Source organism: Gymnodraco acuticeps, unplaced genomic scaffold (assembly GCF_902827175.1).
Source record: "Gymnodraco acuticeps unplaced genomic scaffold, fGymAcu1.1, whole genome shotgun sequence".
Taxonomy (NCBI): Eukaryota; Metazoa; Chordata; class Actinopteri; order Perciformes; family Bathydraconidae; genus Gymnodraco; species Gymnodraco acuticeps.
Window position 1 is genome coordinate 1,869,339 of NW_022989942.1, and position 20,199 is coordinate 1,889,537.

General features: G+C 42.3%; 1 protein-coding gene across 1 annotated transcript; it reads left to right on the plus strand.

Annotated features, from left to right (window-relative positions):
* The first annotated feature begins 5,407 nt into the window (after nucleotides 1-5,407).
* On the plus strand, nucleotides 5,408-13,136 carry LOC117542458 (homeodomain-interacting protein kinase 3-like). Its single transcript, XM_034210151.1, has 8 exons — nucleotides 5,408-5,596; nucleotides 5,690-5,881; nucleotides 6,116-6,297; nucleotides 6,469-6,592; nucleotides 7,160-7,338; nucleotides 7,421-7,716; nucleotides 7,949-8,024; nucleotides 12,935-13,136. The coding sequence occupies exons 1-8, from the start codon at nucleotides 5,408-5,410 to the stop codon at nucleotides 13,134-13,136; spliced, it is 1,440 nt and encodes a 479-aa protein (XP_034066042.1).
* The last annotated feature ends 7,063 nt before the right edge of the window (nucleotides 13,137-20,199 follow it).

Genomic DNA, 20,199 nt, shown 5'->3' on the forward strand with positions numbered 1-20,199 from the left:
CATATCTCCGTGTTTTGCTACCTAAAGCTACTCGTGTGTTGTCTGTATTTGCTTCCCCTGTCACGAGTTCTGATCGCTCAGTGATGATCCTTATATTTCTATAATCTGTGGACTCTCATGATGTTATCTAAGCTTGTTTGTGCAGATCCAATAAGTATATCGATCAGTGTAGCTAGAGTTCTGTGCTAACGGCCTTAAGATTGTTTCGCTCCTAGCTAATTCAGAGGCTCGGCGCTAGCTTTGTGGGTTTAAAAAAAAAAAAACATCAGTTAGCTGAGTTTCTTCCCGTTACAGTATGGATATAAAACATTCATAGTTTATTGAATATTAAGATGCCCTCAGACGCTGTTTCCTGCAGATGACGCATTTTTCCCCCGGTATCGGGGGTGCGGTGTAGAAGAGGTTACAACTTGAGTATCTCATTGCATCACACATCGTTTACATTTTAGATGTAACCTTTTAAGCATCCAAAGAAGTCCTGGAATTGCTCATTAAATGGACAATAACAGTTCCATAACAGTCTTGCTGTCTGGGTGAAACATTTGGTAAAAAGCTAGAAAACAGAGGTAGCCTATGTAATATTTAAAAAACGTGCATGATATTGAGTACAACTATAATTCTCTCTATCCTCATTTGTGCTCCTTTTTTCTCATACAGTACTTTTCATAGTCATCTTTAATCTTGTTGGTATAAAATAGGTGGTCTCCTCTTTTAGCCTTCATTCTCCTCATCCTCCATTACTTATGCTCAACTTATTCTTCCTTCCTTTCCCTTAGCCACCTATTCTTCTTCCTCCTCCCTTGTCCCCCTCTTCGTCCTCCCCTCCCTCCCTCCACTTCTCTTCCCTGCTTTTTCAGAGGGAGCTGATCTACATGCCAGGACTCTCCCTCTCCTTCTTTTTTCATCCAACCCCTAATCAGATCAATTCACTATTTCATTCAGAGGGATATAATAAGGTGATTATGCATGGGCCCTGCACTGCTGCTGCCCATACTTGGACTCACACACACAAACACACACTGGCCCTCGAGCACTGATGGAAGTTGACGTTGCATTTCCTTTAAAAATTCTGTGGATGTCCTCCGTCAGAGAAATCTGGCAACCCAGTGCTCCCCCGATTAATTTGTCTCTTCGCTTCTAATCAGTGTCAGGATAGAGGACGCAGAGGTGGAAGAACAAGGGAGAGGGGGAGGAAGACACGAGGAATGGGGGAAGGAAAGCGATTCTAAACGTTTAATTAGAGTCCACCTGGAGACCTCTTTAGATCAAACCCCAAAATCACCACACCGGTGAATTTAAACAAGGATGACCTCCATTGTTGCAGCTCAGCAATCACCTCCATCAATTCTACTTTCCACCCATATGCAATACTTTTATCTTATAGATATCTACAGGATTTGTGTGTTGGTCAACATGCTAGCATAGCAATTCATTTTTGATTGTTTCATGTATTTACTGTATGTGTCATAACAATGCATTCAAAAGTGTATTGAATAGGGAAAACATCTGAAATAAGAATGCCCTTTAAGGTTTTAACAGCAGGATAAAGAATTGTGAAAATGGAATATCATGTTAGGGAAAGCTAATATATAGCTATACTACACTGAACAAAAATATAAATGCAACACTTTTGTTTTTGCTCCCATTTTTCATGAGATGAACTCAAAGATCTAAAACATTTTCTATGTACACAAAATAACCATTTCTCTCAAATATTTTTCACAAATCTGAAAAAATCTGTGATAGTGAGCACTTCTCCTTTGCCGAGATAATCCATCCCACCTCACAGGTGTGGCATATCAAGATGCTGATTAGACAGCATGATTATTGCACAGGTGTGCCTTAGGCTGGCCACAATAAAAGGCCACTCTGAAACGTGCAGTTTTGCTTTATTGGGGGGGTCTGGGGGGGTCCGAAAACCAGTCAGTATCTGGTGTGACCACCATTTGCCTCACGCAGTGCAACACATCTCCTTCGCATAGAGTTGATCAGGTTGTTGATTGTGGCCTGTGGAATGTTGGTCCACTCCTCTTCAATGGCTGTGCGAAGTTGCTGGATATTGGCAGGAACTGGAACACGCTGTCGTATACGCCGATCCAGAGCATCCCAAACATGCTCAATGGGTGACATGTCCGGTGAGTATGCTGGCCATGCAAGAACTGGGATGTTTTCAGCCTCCAGGAATTGTGTACAGATCCTTGCAACATGGGGCCGTGCATTATCATGCTGCAACATGAGGTGATGGTCGTGGATGAATGGCACAACAATGGGCCTCAGGATCTCGTCACGGTATCTCTGTGCATTCACAATGCCATCAATAAAATGCACCTGTGTTCGTCGTCCATAACATACGCCTGCCCATACCATAACCCCACCACCACCATGGGCCACTCGATTCACAACATTGACATCAGAAAACCGCTCACCCACACGACGCCACACACGCTGTCTGCCATCTGCCCTGAACAGTGAAAACCGGGATTCATCCGTGAAGAGAACACCTCTCCAACGTGCCAGACGCCATCGAATGTGAGCATTTGCCCACTCAAGTCGGTTACGACCACGAACCGGAGTCAGGTCGAGACCCCGATGAGGACGACGAGCATGCAGATGAGCTTCCCTGAGACGGTTTCTGACAGTTTGTGCAGAAATTCTTTGGTTATGCAAACCGATTGTTGCAGCAGCTGTCCGAGTGGCTGGTCTCAGACGATCTTGGAGGTGAACATGCTGGATGTGGAGGTCCTGGGCTGGTGTGGTTACACGTGGTCTGCGGTTGTGAGGCCGGTTGGATGTACTGCCAAATTCTGTGAAACGCCTTTGGAGACGGCTTATGGTAGAGAAATGAACACTCAATTCACGGGCAACAGCTCTGGTGGACATTCCTGCTGTCAGCATGCCAATTGCACGCTCCCTCAAAACTTGCGACATCTGTGGCATTGTGCTGTGTGATAAAACTGAACATTTTAGAGTGGCCTTTTATTGTGGCCAGCCTAAGGCACACCTGTGCAATAATCATGCTGTCTAATCAGCATCTTGATATGCCACACCTGTGAGGTGGGATGGATTATCTCGGCAAAGGAGAAGTGCTCACTATCACACATTTTTTCAGATTTGTGAACAATATTTGAGAGAAATGGTTATTTTGTGTATATAGAAAATGTTTTAGATATTTGAGTTCATCTCATGAAAAATGGGAGCAATAACAAAAGTGTTGCATTTATATTTTTGTTCAGTGTAAGACTGGGGTTCCCTGTGATAAACTTCTCGTATTTGTCACTAGATTATTGATTCAATGTTCTCTTAATGGTTCGTATCTCATAGTTAATGTAGTATAAGCTTAGGCCAAAATGTACAAAAAAATAAAGATTTGTATTTTTTTCGTAAATGTATTTCCGAAGCACAAACAGTGAGGCTCAAGACCTTTATATAAGTCAGGAGGGAAAGTTTTTAAAGTGAATAGCACACTTCTCCTCATTGAACTTGATAATTGTATTTATTTTATTGTGCTTTATGCCCTTAAAGCTGTTTTCCTTGTGTGTGGTGTGTGTGTGTGTGTGTGTGTGTGTGGTGTGTGTGTGGGTGTGTGTGTGTGGTGGTGTGTGTGTGTGTGTGTGTGGTGTGTGTGGTGTGTGTTGTGTGTGTGTGTTGTAGTGTGTGTTGAGGTGTGTTGTGTTCTGTGTGTATCTAAATGTTCCTGATGATGGTTCTAAAATAAAAAAAAGTTCCCTTTTTTGTGTGTGTATATTTTCTGTTACCTTAGGACTGTCCTTCAGACTTCTATACGAGAATGCAGCATACAATTTACTGTAATCGCAATCCAACAAGGAGAAAGGAGATGATGCATGGGAGGGAAGCAAATAAAGAAAGTCCCATAGAAGTGCTGATACATTAAATGCCTCGGTTGGGCAATAGAACACCTGGCCATATGGGGGAATAACACCCTGACTGGCTGCAGAGACAAGAAAGCAAACTATGCAGCTTTATGAAGCCTATTATTTCTAACTCTGTGCGGGTATGTTACAGCTCATATAACCTACAGTGAAGCATTAGTGATGACTGGTTCCTCCAGAAATATATCACTCTAATAGATTACATCAACCAGAATCCCTATTTATATCAATCAATCAATCAATCAATCAATGTTTATTTATATAGCCCAATATCACAAATGTTACATTTGTCTCAGTGGACTTTAGTTTGTACAAAATATCAGTATGACAATACGACACCCTATTTATATGATGTAAAAAAAATCAAGCTACATAATTTATTTGATGCTAGTGTTTATGACATTTGCTCCAGCTCTACCAGCTGCCATAGTTCAATAGTGATGCACGCATTAGTGCATCAGTGATTATAATAATAAAATAAACATTATTCTGAATTGGGTCCTTCTGCATGTGTACTGTTGGTACTTTTACTCAATATATGTTGATGAGTATTTTTACACTGAATTGTTGCAACTTTCTCTGAAGTTAAAGATCTGAGTACTTCCATTGGAGCCAACTCAGCCAAGGTATTGTCATCCAAAACAAAACAATACAATAAAAACCTATTCGTTTATTCATTGATTAGAGTTGTTCGTTGCTGAATAAGGTTGCATTCCATCGACACTTGTTCAAGAGAAATTATGGAACTTTACAATGGAACAGAATGATGGAACAGAATGATGGAACACTGTAACAGAGAAGAGATTCCAAGGTTCCTTAATCGTACTATCTGGTCATTTCAACCTTGTTTTCGGCTTGTTCACCTGCTTTTCAGCTTGTTCACTCGAAGACAACCTTAAACAAATTTGTTACCAACTATTTGCCATACCCTGAGATTCAAATCCAATCCATCCAGTACCAGTTATTATACACTGCCAGTGCACTTTGGACTTCTGGTAAGTTGATTTGATTTTCCAAATATAACTTGTTAACACAGAGTGAAAAATCAACATCTAGTTGCAATTCAAACATAATATTCACATTGCATTAACTCTACTTGACATAGGCACACAAGAAACTATGGAAAAAGCACAATAAGCAGATATTTTGAATCAGTTGAATCCTGTTTCTCACAATGTACTTTTTTCAGCTTTTATATTACTGTAACAGTTGCTGTAGCTGTATATTAAGAGATACAATGAAGATAAGATATAGATTATATAAATATTTGTGTACTGAATTATGGGAAAAATCTAGAAAAAGCAAGAAAATGTAATTGTGGGAGTAAAGGGTTAACGATTTGTATGTTCTGTGAGTTGTTAGCATTTCTAATGTTATTTATTTTAAGGACAGGTAGCATTATTTGTAGGTTTTTGAATTGAGAGGCGAAACAGGATTTTGTGTATCTACATTTTTCCAATTTCCTTCAATCCTTTCAGTTGTAAGAAATCAGCATCAGGGAGGGTGTATCTCGCACCATGCCTGACAACTTTCAGGTTGAGGAAGGAGCGATGCTATACTCCAAATCCTCAGCCTACGAAGTGCAGTATTTACTGGGGAGAGGCAGCTTTGGAGAGGTGGCCCAGTGCAGGAAGTTTGCCACCAACGAAAATGTGGCTATAAAGGTCATCAGAAGCAAGCATAGCATTGAGGATGCAAAGAGTGAGGTGGGACACTATTATGTTTTTATCTTACCACTTTTAAAAATAATAAAAAATACATTGTCACTTCATCAAAGCGTTTTGTTACATCCTACACAGGAGGATATCCTTAAACAAATGAAATTGTTAAACTCCCACTTCTTTAACATCGTGGTATGGAACTACTCCTTCCAATACAAGGAGCGTTACTGTATCGAATTTGAGAAGCTAGACATCAACCTGCATGAATTCCTTCAGAAGAGAAGCTCTATGTCTCTGAAGTTGAAGGAGATCCGGCCCATTGTGCAACAGGTTTGTTTTTGTTACAGTTACAACTTAAAACCAAAATGTGTGTGTTTAAAACAGTGGCTGGATGGTCAAATGTTTAAGTTGCAATTACCGTTACGAATTCACCTAACTTTTTAAATTGTAAGAGGTGATGAAGATTTTGAAATAGCAAACTCTTGAAAAAAATATGTTTCTAAAAAAAGTGTTTAAGTTAACAATTGTATTACATTGTATTTTGACCGATAATCCTGATTTCAGTTGGCTATTGCTCTGGATTTCTTGGATGTGGTTGATATCGTACATGGTGATCTAAAGCCAGAAAACATAATGATGGTGGACCATGTTCGGCAGCCACTCAAGGTCAAATTAATTGACTTTGGCCTGGCCGTAAACAACTCTGCTCAGTATACGGGGGAGACCATGCAGACCCTATATTACAGGTATGTAACTGACAGGATATCACAAACGATATGAAATGAATTAAATACTTCACACTTATGTCTCAAGTTTTGAGTGAATCTTGCATATTTGAGAAACTCACAGTGAAGTGTAGACAGTGTGCTGGAGTTGACTTCCTATTCATGTGTTTGTGTTTCTCTTGTGTTTCTAAGATCTCCAGAGATCGTGCTGGGAAATGAGTTCAATGGAGCCATTGACGTGTGGTCTCTTGGCTGCATTGCTGCGGAAATGTTGACCGGCAATGTGCTGTTCCCCGGGAGTGACGAATATGACATGGTAAGTTTTACACTCAAACACAAAAGTAGTGTCAACACAAGCCATAATGTCTTGGTACATTTGGTGCCAACAGCCATTAGATGAATATGCTAACTTGTATGTACCTGGACCTTGGGAGACATTCTCAAGCCTTTAGAATAATTGAAGTGTAATGCAACCTTGTGTTGTTCCCATAGCTGAGGCACATCATACTTGGTATTGGTGAGCCACCAAGCCATCTACTCAATGCTGGAATGTTCACCAACGTTTTTTTCTGTGCAACAATGAGAGAAGAGGAACCCCCAGTGTGGAGATTTAAAGTAAAATGGTGTTATTATTTAAGTGTTTGTTTCTGTGTGTCACTTTAGTCAGAACAAATGAGCTTACTCTCTATACTTCTTATCTATAGACCCCACTTGAAGGGAGACATTTCGAATTAGTCCCGCGGACGATTTGCAACCTGAGAGATCTCATCAAGGTAGGATATCTCTTTTAAAAGACATTTCTTCAATAGCTTTCTAAATATATATATATTTCTAAAAAGAGCTCCCATTCTTACCGATTTGTTTCATTCTGATCCTGCCAAAGAAGCCTGATAAACTCTCAGACAACCCCAAAGTGTGTGACTGTGAACACCAGAGTTTTTTCGATTTGTTGACAAAGATGCTGATGGTGGATGCGGCTGATAGGATCACACCTAGCCAAATCCAAGAGCATGCATTCATCACCATGAGTCACCTTTCTGGCGACTCAAAAAGCTGCTCCCAGTAAGTTCTCGGATATATTTTGTATTATCTTCGCACTGTTGATATATAAAGATGAAGTTACATGACTCTTTTTTTCTTCCAGTGTTAAATCATGCTTTAGTCAGAGTTCTGATGATGAGGAGGATGACGACCTTGAGGTGGCCTCCAGCAGCACTGCCATCCCAGCCGGCCAAACTGAAAGTGGTGGACTGAGCAGCGATGAACATACCCCTTTTGCTGGACACACAGCTGAGAAGAAGAGGAAAAGGGATGGTGGAAAAACCACAAAGAAGACTCCGCTGCTCAAAAGAAAGAGGGATCAAGCAAAGCCATGCTCTTCCTCAGCAAAAAAGAGGAAGACTGTGAACCTCAATGAGAACCTGGAGGACAGCGTCAACAGTAAGCATCCCTATGGCAACACACTGTGGATTTATTAACTATTTTCTTCTGTATGATAAAATGATGGCTTACAACAGAAAATGTCATAAACCCATTCAGAGAATAGCTCAGGGATTTTTGGAGATGTTTGACATTAATGAATGTATTTCTGGGTTATGTTGTTGGCCTATCTGACATGGTGATAGTAGTATAAGTTTGAAGAAAATCTAAACCACCCTCTTTTTTTTATTAGAACTACTGAACAAAACAGTAGAGGTCCCCTCTAAAAAGAGGAAGAGGGCAGATGAGGAGACCTGTCCAGAAGAGAGGTCTGGATGCAAAAGAAGAGTGAACTTCTCACCTTAAGCGCTCCAGTCCGAATCTGCAATGACAAAAACCACCAATGCATTAAATAAATAAAGCATTGAGCAAACATATTGATGCATTTTTTAATACAATACATTTTATTTTATTTAGGTTATTAGAAATCCTTCGACTTTTTACTCCTATATCACATGCCCTATGTAAATTAGGGATTTATAGTTAACAACAAATATTCAATTCCAATCAGCATAAATTAAAAATACAATAAATAGAACAAAGCAGCAATTGTCAGCTTAATACTGCTTGTTAAAACTAACAGTCATTTGAATTTGATGCAAAAGGCAGGACTCTTATGACAGCTAGCACTATGGTTTTAGAGCACTGGTAAAGTTTAAACTCAAAGTAGGTAACGTTTTTAAAAAAAAACATTGTTAAGAGAAAGAAAACACAAACAATGCAGAGTACAGTCTCACAAACACTGTTGATTTTAGTAAACAACTAATTCTGCAGCTCATGTGGCTGGTGGTACATAATGTGAAATGAAGAGTAGAAGGCATTTGATCTCATGTATTTACTGTAATCACATGATGTCTATACATACTCATGTGTCATGTGATGCTCAAATGAGAAAACATACCATCTATTATCCTGTCAGTTATAAATAGTGTGTTACTGCATGCAAGGCTGAGAGGTATACGTGGCTCAGAGGCTTGTCATAGAGGTTTTTAATTTAATTAATAAATTATAGATTAACAGCTTTAGTCACAAATTGCTTTTTCATGAAATATTGTAGATAGTTATGTAAAATAGTATGCACACAACAAGAGAAAATCAACGTTAGCTGCATGCACATCTGCTCATGCTAACTTTAACAATACTTATAGTACATTATGTTAATAAGACCTAACCATCATTAGTAATGTTTTCAAAGCAGGACTTTATATTTTACTTTACTTACTTATAAGTAAAGTAAAATATTCAAATAACTCTTTAACACTTTAATTAGAAAACAATGATTATCTTAAAACCCCACCAAGATGTTATGAAGGATAACTCTAAATGTAATGATTTCTACTGTAATCTTTCACTTATTTGTTTACTATGATTCTTCATAAAAAAATAGGCCTCTAATAATTCACAGATTTCCGCTGCAGGCTTATAATATGCATGGCATTGCCATATCATGAAAGCTGTTTAAATAATACAGAGCTACGAAACGTTAGAAAGACAAAACAATATGATTTAACCTATTCCTTCTGTGCAGTTTGTTCCTGTTTATTAAAGGTGGGAGAACTGAGTAGAAAATGTACCGAAGTGAAGCCTCCCAAGCAACAGCAAAGTAGTTAGCATGCTAGCTTGTATGTGTGTAATAAACGTTTCAGCCTTTAGGGCTGCTACTGATCCTTGACATTTTTTATCTGAACAAACCACAGAGAATATTGGTTTTCTTATCAAGAGAATGTGGACATGTTGTTTGTGGCTGTGGTCAGCTTGCACCATGATCGTCTTTTTGTTAAATTTCCATTATTGATTTAAAGGATCTCTTATCACGTCTGCCTTCAGAAGAGGAGAACACCATGTGCATGCAATGAGAAGACACCCAGTACCTCTCACAGACACCTCTTACCAGACCTCACCACTCTGCTTATTTATTTTAAAGTGCCCTTTAAATTATTTTTAGACATTAAGTATGAGTGAGTAGGTGACATGTCTTAACTCTCTTACAACATTATGCTTTTTCAGTTGTCTTGCAAGTTGCCACTCTTTTTAAACTCAGATGTTACATCAAAAGCTTGTGCCGGTGGTTAATAAAATTCCATCTCAAGAGGAGAGAGCAGAGAAGGGACAGGACTGGAGGATGGGGAGAGGAATAGATTGCATTACTCAGCGAGAGGCACAAACCACTTCCTGTTTACAAATCTTGGTGGCTGGTTGCTAATAAATAGATTTCTCAATTTCAATGAATCCTTTTAATAGATTTTCTATAAAGTGCAAACTGATTTTCAGCCAGGGAATCTGTCAAATGGCAAAAAGCAGACCATCTGGAGAACCCCTGATAAATAAAAATGCTGTCTCTAGATATTTGGCTAAAGGCAAAGCATAAATTACCTTCTTTGAATGATCAAAATCATTTAAAGTTGGTGCACAGACTACTGACATTTCTGCTACCCTCTCTTATCTCACCGTTACTAGGCCTGAAAATTGTTATTTTAGGTTAAAACAGCAGGGGTTGAGAAGTGTTTGCTGAACTACACTTCTTAGGATTTTTCAGCCCTGACCCCTTTATCGCTTTTCATGCCCTTACTTCACACTGCATGTACACATGCTTTATGAGAGGCTGGAGAATACAAAAATCGTTTAGCTAACTGCTCAAAATTGTAGTTAGACGTGTCCAGAATTTAGCAAAAATTGTCTTCACAGCTATTTCTTTCAAGGACTCTACTGACAATATGTCTATGTATGGACTGTTTGCAGAAGTTATCAGAGGGGAGGTTAGAAGCAGAACTATATAGGAGTATAAAGCATGCTAATCAAACAAAACTGCAACAGCAGCAACATATTTAAACCTTACTTGGAAGCTTTCACCCAAAAGTGGAAAAGAAGCATTCGTTGTTGATGGAGCAATATGTTTTCATGTCAGAGAGATAAGGAGAGTATGACAAGAACATTAACTTCTATCTTTTGTAAATCATTACTATTGATCACTTACTGGCAGGAGTACTAGATATACCTAGAAAGAGTTCCTGAATGCTGGTTTTACTAAATATACCCCTTTCGACCACTTTTGACTATTTGAGGCAATTATACATGATATAGCTAAAGTCAGCATTTTATAGATCTTGCAAATCTCCCAATATCTAAATGTGCAATTAAAAATGAAGACCATATTTCCTCTAACCTTAGAACAAGGAGACTGTTTTTGTTATATGTTGTTGGTTTGGAAAACAGAAAATGAACAGCCAAGACGAGTATAATCTTATTGGAAGACCTGGTTAGGGTGCCAAAATACGCCAATCATAGGATTCTGGAATATAATTTGACACAGATACTTATAAACTTACACAAACAACTGGTAAGAGTCCTGGTTCACTAATACCATTGCACAGAGAAGGCGGACATTGGATGGCTCTGTCTCTCAGCATGACTGGTGAGGGACATAGTGATGCATGGGTATAGTCCAGCTCTTCAGCAGTTATGTCAGGGATGTTTTGATGGAAGGTGAGGGAATAAACATCCACTCAAGACAAGACAGATCGGTTCAAAATGACCTTAAATAGTGTTCCCAGTAATTTATCCAGACCATTGTTTATACACACATCACCAAATCTCCTCAGGCTGATTAAGTGCACTCATTCAACTTAGGCCCAGACATTTCTGACTGTGTTATTTTTTGTCCGATGCTCAAGCAGGAAGAATAACACCAACAGAGGAGAATGAAGAGATTGAATCCAACTCGTTTTCAAATCTGCTGTGAGAAAGTGGCCTGTCTCTCTGAAGTAAAGAGTGACAGAGATGTGAAATGAATGGACTGCATTACTGTCTGGCTCAAGCGATTATGATGACAGAAATGGAAATGATGGTATTTTTCCTTTTGAAGACGCCTCAGAGTGGGGATCTGACCGCGCAGTGAATGGAGGAATTGAGGGTGGTACAAAAACATAAATATTGATTTCCATAAGAATAGAAAGAAAGTCACTCTCGGGGGGATCATTCAGTGTCTGCTTTGAGGACTAGGAGGATAAGCTACTGAAAGAGAGTGGTGACAACTCAAATGCTACTCCATCATAGAAGTCCCCAGTCTCCTGTCTACCCTGTAGAGAGACGTTTCCATAGGGCACTAAGATTAATTACATTTTCATGTTTAAATGAACAAACTTAATGTCATAATTTAGAAAAAGAAATTAAGTTTGGCAGTTTATCAAACAAATCCTATACATTAATTCTGAAAAAAAGAAATCACTTCATCTTCTGCTTTCATTTAAGTGAAGTTATAAACCCTAAATGTTTTTTTTTTCATTAAAAGAAACTCATTTAATGTTCACTGCAAATATTAGGGCTATCAAAAGCATACTTTTAGATCTTTGCAAAGAAGCTATAGAAAGAAATTAACTTGTCATTAGGACGGTTGCACACTCTTTGTGTCACGGTAGAGCGAAGGAAGCAGGATCCAAATGCAGATTAAACTGATATACCTTTATTTCAAGGATAACGAAATAGAACTTGGACAGACAGAACACTCACCGGTGAACACAGTCAACAACGAAAGACGAACCGACAAAGACAGACAGAAAAACCAGAACTTAAATACACACAAGACTAATCACACAAACAAGACACAGGTGAGGAGGGAGGAGAAAACAAAGGGGCCACAGGTGAACACAATCGGGTAATCAGACACACCAGGGAAACTAACGACAGGGAACCACAGACAGATCCAAACAAGACAAAACACAACGCAGACAGAAAACCAAAAACAGATCTAGACAAGACAAAACACCACAAAGACAGATCGTGACACTTTGAGTTCCATTTCGTATATGGTTTCGCCCTCTAAGGCTATCGCTATTGGGTTTACCCTTCTGCGCCCCCGCGCAGTACTGAAAACACTTGTAGTCCACGCCCACCCGCTAGGTGGGCCCCACCCTCGGGCCTCCTTCCGGTATAAATAGGGAGGTTGCCCGGCGATCTGCTCCCTCTTTTCTTCAGCAACCAGCAGTTTACTGAAGCACGAGAAAAGCAACATCATGAGCAATAAAGAGTGTGTCCGTATGTGCCCTTCGTGCAATACGGGCTACATTATGAGCTACGATTTGCATCCGATATGCGCAGCCTGTCTGGGGCCAGAGCACGCGGACGCGGCTCTCAGCCAGCAGGTCGCATGTCCTCACTATGTGCGTCTTCCTTCATCCGACAGGAAGCGAAGGGCGGACGCTCTAGCTACTGCGGGTGAGGAAGACGTCTGGGGTGGGCAGGAACCCATCCAGAACACACCACCGTCGCTGTGCGCAGCCGTGGCGGTGTCCCAGGCGAGGACATCCAGCGGTGAAGCAGCAGTGACACCAGCGGCAGCAGCAGCAGCGTCCGTCAGCGGCGGCCGGGGCACCGGGGGAGTGTGAGGAAAATAAAAGAAGATTATTTCCCAACATGTTGGCTGAGTCATCAGTTTCAAATGTGTTTCACATATCCCCCACTCTGGCCGGTGAGCCCGCTGCCATGACCTATCGGATAATAGCCAGCCGGGTTCGGTACAAAAGCCTGCGCTATTTAATCTATCGATTAATAAGCTGCGGAGCACAGTAATTACACCAGTTGCCTTCAATCTGGTGATTAGTAGGCAGCATGGTTCGCTGCAGGGATCTGATGGTTATGACTCTTCGGTTATTAAACCACAGACCTCGCGGCATTCTTCTGTCCGAGATAGGCCACCTATACACGGTCATAATAAGCCCATGAGCGCAGTGTTAACGCCTCATGTGGATATTACTGCACACACCTCCACCCATCCTCTGAGCGTGTACACGCCTCATGATGTGAGGCGGAGTGATACGCAGCGTGTGGAGGCCTCCGCACAGCCCTTTCGCTCTTGCCTCACGGGCAGCGGCGGCGAGGGCTCTGGCGTGGCTCGTCGTCATGACAACCACAACACATCTCGAGCATGCGCGCCCGCTGTCAGAGTGTTTCTCGGCGTGGCAGCGCATGTGTTTGATGGACAGATGGATGAACAGGCTGATCAGCAGAGGGTACACCCTGCAGTTCGCCTCCCCCCCCCACAGTTCAACCGGATACAGGTGACATGCCTAACATCCCGTGAACAGTGTCTTGCGCTCCAAGCAGAGCTACGGGAACTCCTGTTGAAAGAGGCTATTTCCAGGGTTCCCCAGGAGGAAGAAAATCAGGGGTATTACTCCCGCTATTTTCTTATCCCGAAAAAGACAGGGGGAATGAGACCCATCCTCGACCTGTTTCACATGCTGACGGTCAAAAAGGTGCTAGAGTGTGTTCACCAGGGAGATTGGTTCACCTCTATAGACCTAAAGGATGCATACTTCCATGTACCCATCATTCCGCAACACAGGAAATTCCTGCAGTTTTCATTCCAGGGAATAGCGTACCAGTACAACCGTCTGCCGTTCGGCTATTCCCTGGCTCCTCGTACTTTTTCAAAGTGTGTAGAGACGGCGTTGCAGCCGCTACACAGAGGAGGGATGAGAGTACTATTTTTACCTGGACGACCTGCTGCTGCATGGCTCGCTCCAGGGAGGAAGCGGCTTTACAGACGGTACAACTCATATCGTATCTGTCAAAGCTGGGTTTCATGATAAATTGGGAAAAGAGCTGTCCTATTCCAGCCTAGAGTATTGTTTACCTGGGTGGAATTGAACTCAGCCCGCATGAGAGCACGACTCTCACGGCAGAGAGTGGAGTGGACACGCTGACAGCTCTCCTTCGACGTGTCACACCCCGCAGCATGGTGACGAAAAAGCCCCCCACAGTTCAATGGGATACAGGAAACACTCCTGTCCTCCCAGAAGCTATGTCTTGCGCTCCAAATCCGAGCTGCTGGAACTCCTGTTGAAAGAGGATATTTCCAGGATTCCTCAAAGGGAGGAAAATCAGGGGTTTTCACTCCCGTTATTTTCTAATCCCGAAAAGGACTGGGGCAATGAGACATCCTCGATCTGTCAGTATTCCACATGCTGACGATCAAACAGGGGCTGGAATGTGTTCACCAGGACGACTGGTTCACTTCCACCTGAAGGATGCATACTTCCACGTACCCATCATCCCGAAACACAGGGTATTCCTGCGGTTTCTCATTTCAGGGAATATCAGACCAGACAATCGTCTGCCGTTTGGATATTTCCTGGCTCCTCCCATTTTTGTGTAGAGAAGGCTGGAGCCGCTACACAGAGGAGGGATGAGAGGGTGGTTTCCTTTGGACGACCTGCTTTGCTGGCTCGCTCCAGGGAGGAAGTCGCTTTACAGACGGTACATCTCATATCGCATCTGTCAAAGCCTGTGTTTCATAACAAGTTGGAAGAAGAGCTGTTCCCTTCCCTCTCAGACAAACGTTATCTGGAGTGGAATTAAAAACTCAGCCAGCAGCAGAGCGCTCTCTGGCAGCGAGTGAGAAACTGACAGCTCTCCTCCGGCGTGTCACAAACCACACAGCCCTCTCCGTAACGCAGCTGCTCGGCATTAGCTTCAGCTGGTCACGGGGGGGATTCCCCTGGGTCTCCCCCACAGGGGGAGTCTCCAGAGGTGCTTCATTCACTGCAGAAGCCTGCTGTTTTAACCTATTGGTTTATAAACTGCAGAGCTCGAGGCATTCCTCTGTCCCAGATATGCCTTACACACGGTCATAATAAATCCACGAGCACTGTTATAACGCCTCGTGAGGACAGCATACACACACCTCTCATCCTCTGGGCGTGTACGCGCCTCATGATGAGAGACAGAGTGGAATGCAGCGTGTGGAAACTCCCTCGCAGCTTTTTTGCTTCACGGGCAGCAGCGGCGAGGGCGTGGCACGTCACCATGACGACCATTACGGCACATCACAGAGAAGCCTCTCCCCCCAGCAGTTCCATGGGATGCAAGAGGTCGGAGGAAGAAGAAACATCTCATCTCCTCTGGCCGGGGCGCGCGCTGTCTGCTATGTAGCGCGCACGGCGGCATTGCGCCGTTCTCAGCGTCTGTTTGTGCATTACAGAGAGCGCTCGATCGGGCAACCTCTGTCTACACAACGGCTGTCACACTGGCTGTGTGAGGCTGTGTCACAGGCATATGTCTCCTCTGGGGTGGAGCCCCCGGAGAATATCAAAGTGCACTCAACCAGAGGAATTTCCTCCTCCTCGGTGTTGCGCGGAGGAATGTCAGTGGAAGATATTTGCACGGCTGCATCTTGGTCTTCCCCCTGTTCATTTATTCAATTTTATTGAGAGTTGTCTCCCTTTCCTCTCTGACACGCCCTGTACTGGGTGTCCTGTCAGAGTGAGTGACGTCAGGGATCCAGCTGTGCGCCTCTCTCCTGCCTCGCGGCACACAGAGAGCGGCCCTTTTTCCCCTCGTAGGAGAGGGACGTTCCCCTTCCTCTGACACACTTCGTAGGGAGTGCCTGGTCAGAGTGAGTGACGTCAGGGATCCAGCTGAGAGCTCTCCTACCTGGCTGACACGGAGAGAGCAGCTGTTCCCCCTCTATGATCGCAGGACAAGGTGGGACCTTCGTCTCTACTTTCTCACAGCGGTCGGTATGTATTGTTCCCAGCCTTCACCCCGTCAGAAAAACAGGTATGTTTGCTCCAGGGACGGGGATGTGCCATTACGCATGGCACACAGGTGTTATTAAGCAGGTATGTCTGTGCTTCTAGTGCTGGACGGACCCAGTGGGGCGCAGACTACATCATGCTTCGCCCTTAACCCAATAGCGCCTTAGAGGGCGAAGCCATATACGAAATAGAACTGAGGTTACCTACTGTAACCCAGTGAGTATTCTATTCTAGTATATTCTATGAGTATTGGCGCAGCCCTCTAAGCGCTGGGCCCCACTGGCTCTACGAATAGCTGAAGAAAAGTTATATTGTATGGGAGCAGATCGCCGAGCAACCTCCCTATTTATACCGGAAGGAGGCCCGAGGGTGGGGCCCACCTAGCGGGTGGGCGTGGACCAGGGGCGTCGCCTGGACCTGGAAACATTCGGGGCTCAGCCCACAGTGGCGGCGCTACAGTCAAATTTTCTACTGCAAGACTCCCCACACGCACATACACAATTGCGCCATCTGGTGTCACAAACGTGTGCCTGCATTAGGTTTTTTTACGGCAATGGATTTTGGGAGATTCTCATAGCACGTGAGGATCTCTTGAGGGTAAGGTGCCTGTATTATCTCGGTGGACAAAATGTATGTTTTTATTTTATAAGGACAATAACGTACTGTTGTGTTTGTTTAGTTTAATGTTAATTGTTTAATGCTCACAGTCACAGCAACATGTTTTTTGTGTGATTGGCTATTTGTTTTATATGATTTATCAACGTGCTCATCAATAGCTAATCTGAGCACCAGAACCCAGCTCACGTGTCCTTTTATGCTGTCCATTGAAATGCAGGTATGTGAGTTTTGTACACCAGTGTATTTATGTTTAATGTTTCACATTGCTCCACATGATGCCTCGACTACAAAGTCTTCCATGTTTCTACGCTTCTTCCTCTGCGTCACAGTTTCGGGAATATCAAGATCATTGCACAGGGCCTTGGTCTTGTCATAGACCTCATGTGCTTTCTCGTTACTTTGGTAACTTTTCAGTGTGTTCTCAACTGCTGTTTTGTAATCTACTGCCTGCACCAAGTCATTTCTTTCTTTCTGCAGGTATTCAAGCAGGCCCTGAGTGGTTGAGAGCAGTGTCTGGAACATGACAGCATGTAGATGGTACTGCATTTTCAAAGCTTGCTTTCCAGTCCCTTTGCTAGAGGGGCTAAAGGCTCCCTAAAGTCTTGATCAAAGCAGGGAGGTTTTTGACATGCCCAGCGAACAAGTTGTTTGTCCCCTACCTCTAGCTGTTTCTGAAATGTTTGCAATCTCTGATGGTGGACAAGAGATGTGGAGAAGAAAGAGTAGAGACACTCCAGGAGACCAACGCAGGTATGTGAGTTTTGTACACCAGTTTGTATAAGTTTAATGTTTCACATTGCTTGTGAAAAATATACTACCACTATATGATCACTGATGTTTTGTTGTTGACTGGACACTTATTTTGTAAAAGAGATAGCATGAGAGGATCTCTTAAGCAATGCAGCTCACGTGTCCTTTTTATATGCTGTCCATTGAAATGCAGGAAAGTAATCACCAGCTCTGAGTGATCTGTTGACGAGGGGACACTACACCGGAGTTACATAAGCAGAGATAAAGTGCTATTTTGGGGGGAACTCACCTCCTCTGGGGTCCCCCAGGAAGACTTTTTTTAAATACTGAAGTTAAAAGCATCAATCTTGTGCACTTTGAGAGCAACATTAAGAGATATGGATACATCTCTCAACACCCATATGTCAAAAAGAAATCAAAGAATCAGAAACGGGTTTATTATTTAAAAACACTTCATTTTCCAATTAAATCATAAACTATGTCAAATTATTAGAAGTTGTTAGTAATCAGATTAAACAGAACAAAGGGATGGAAGGAGGAAATAATAATCCCTCATCACTTGCTGTTTGCAGTTGAAATGATCTCTTTTGCTGGCCAAATGGAAAGCAGTGATGTCTCACTTGCCTTGGCCCTGTATCTGCAGTCCCTAAATCAGTCATGTTACCCATTGACTCTTGTCTGTTCTGGTGTTCCTGTTCATTGTTGTCTCCATTGTCGTTCTTGTCTGTTGTATCTCCTTCTTGTGTGTCCCTTTCTCCTGTTCTCCTTTCTTCATCCTCTACTCTGTTTGGCTCATCTGTGATGACTGTGTAGGTAAACACAAACAAGTATGTATCAGTTTCCAGCTCTGTCAAATAAATGAATTTCAAGATACACACATTTGTCTTCATTAAAATGAGTGTCACCACACTGTCACAAAATGTAATACTAACCAATTGAAAATAGTTAAATTTACATTGGAAACCTCTTGTAGATATCACTATTAAGAGTAGTTATCTGCCAATAGGACAGAATCATTCCTATACAAATGCAGTTTGAGTAATTCACTTAATACATTTACTTAAAACTTTAATATAGTCATTTTCACTTAATACTCTAATATAGTCATCTTTCTGCATTCAACACTAAGGAAAGCTGTACAATTTTTACATTACATTGCATTGCATTTAGCTGACGCTTTTATCCAAAGCGACTTACAATAAGTCAATTTGACATGATAATGAGGAAAAAAGGCCTCCGACAATGCAGATCATTTTTTGATCATATCAATTTTAAGATGGGGGTCAAGGCTTAATATTTGGGAGCATGTGTCCCTTGCTCCCTTTCAGGAGCCCCACTGGATTGGCTTTGATCTGAAATATTTGTATAAAAAGCTTGTTAGCTGGCTGTCCATCTCATAATGTTCACATAGAAACTAGCTGTCAATAGGAAATATAAATCAGAAGAATTATATTTTCATGCAAAATCTGTCACAAAAAGAGGTTGCACATTTAAATGCAGGTGTTGTTATGGCAACGTCAGTGGCCAGACAGCCACATTTACTGCTGCAAATACGTTCAAACATGCTGTCGACACGTAAAGCAGTGGCATGCCACCATTTCAGCTGACTTTTTCTCAGAAATACTGTCACATAACATCCATATATATTTCAGTGCTCGGTTGATGTTTAGCTAAGCTAACTATGAAACACTTTAACTGACAGGACTCAGGAATCAGGACCAACTGTGTACTACTTACTGTAAGGTAGCTTCTAGCTTCATGTCGAACACAGACAGTAAGTCAACATTTCCCAGAGAGCTTTCTTTGAAATCACCAAGAAACGCTAAAAAACACAACATTTAGATTGTATGACAAAGTGTTTATTTAATATATCTGGCTAGCTATAGCTACTTGCTAACGGTTTAGCTTACCCGCGCGATTCAAAGTAACGTCAACGTAGCTATAATTTATGCTTTGCTTACATGTTCGCATAACTTGTAAGTTTACTGACAGGTACATACCTTGTTCACCTGGCTCAGGTGGTGGCTCTGGGGTTGTTGTGAGCCACCACTTGAGAATTGCCGTCTTTTTTATTAAATAAATGTCTAATGTCCATCTTCAGAATCTCCGCGTCCGGGGCTGACAGTTTAAAGTTTAAACATTGTCACAGAGGAGAGGTACGTACCTGTCAGCCAATAAAACACGTTTATGTCCATGCAACTCTCTGATTGGTCTGGTGGCGTCGTCTTGCCTCTGTGTTGCATTCACTGAACATGGGAAATTACAATCCTGCCGTCTGTCCTATAGGTAAAGTAGGTTAATGTATTATATTATTGAGGGAGAAGTTGTCCGGGGCTAAAGAAAAAACATCCTGGGATAAAGCCCCGGATGCCTACCCCAGGCGACGCCCATGGCGTGGACTACAAGTGTTTTCAGTACTGCGCGGGGGCGCAGAAGGGTAAACCCAGAGCCGTATAATAGAAGAGTTACGACAACGGAAGTCCAAAAACGGTTATCGTCACGTGGTCCATGTAGACGAGGATCGAACCCCGGAAGTTCATGG

Excerpts from the sequence above, each read along its gene's own strand:
- LOC117542458 (XM_034210151.1), top strand. The coding sequence starts at position 5,408 with ATGCCTGACAACTTTCAGGTTGAGGAAGGAGCGATGCTATACTCCAAA. Across the intron at positions 7,339-7,420 it reads GACTCAAAAAGCTGCTCCCA|TGTTAAATCATGCTTTAGTC; the intron begins GTAAGTTCTCGG and ends TTTTTCTTCCAG. Across the intron at positions 7,717-7,948 it reads CCTGGAGGACAGCGTCAACA|AACTACTGAACAAAACAGTA; the intron begins GTAAGCATCCCT and ends TTTTTTTATTAG.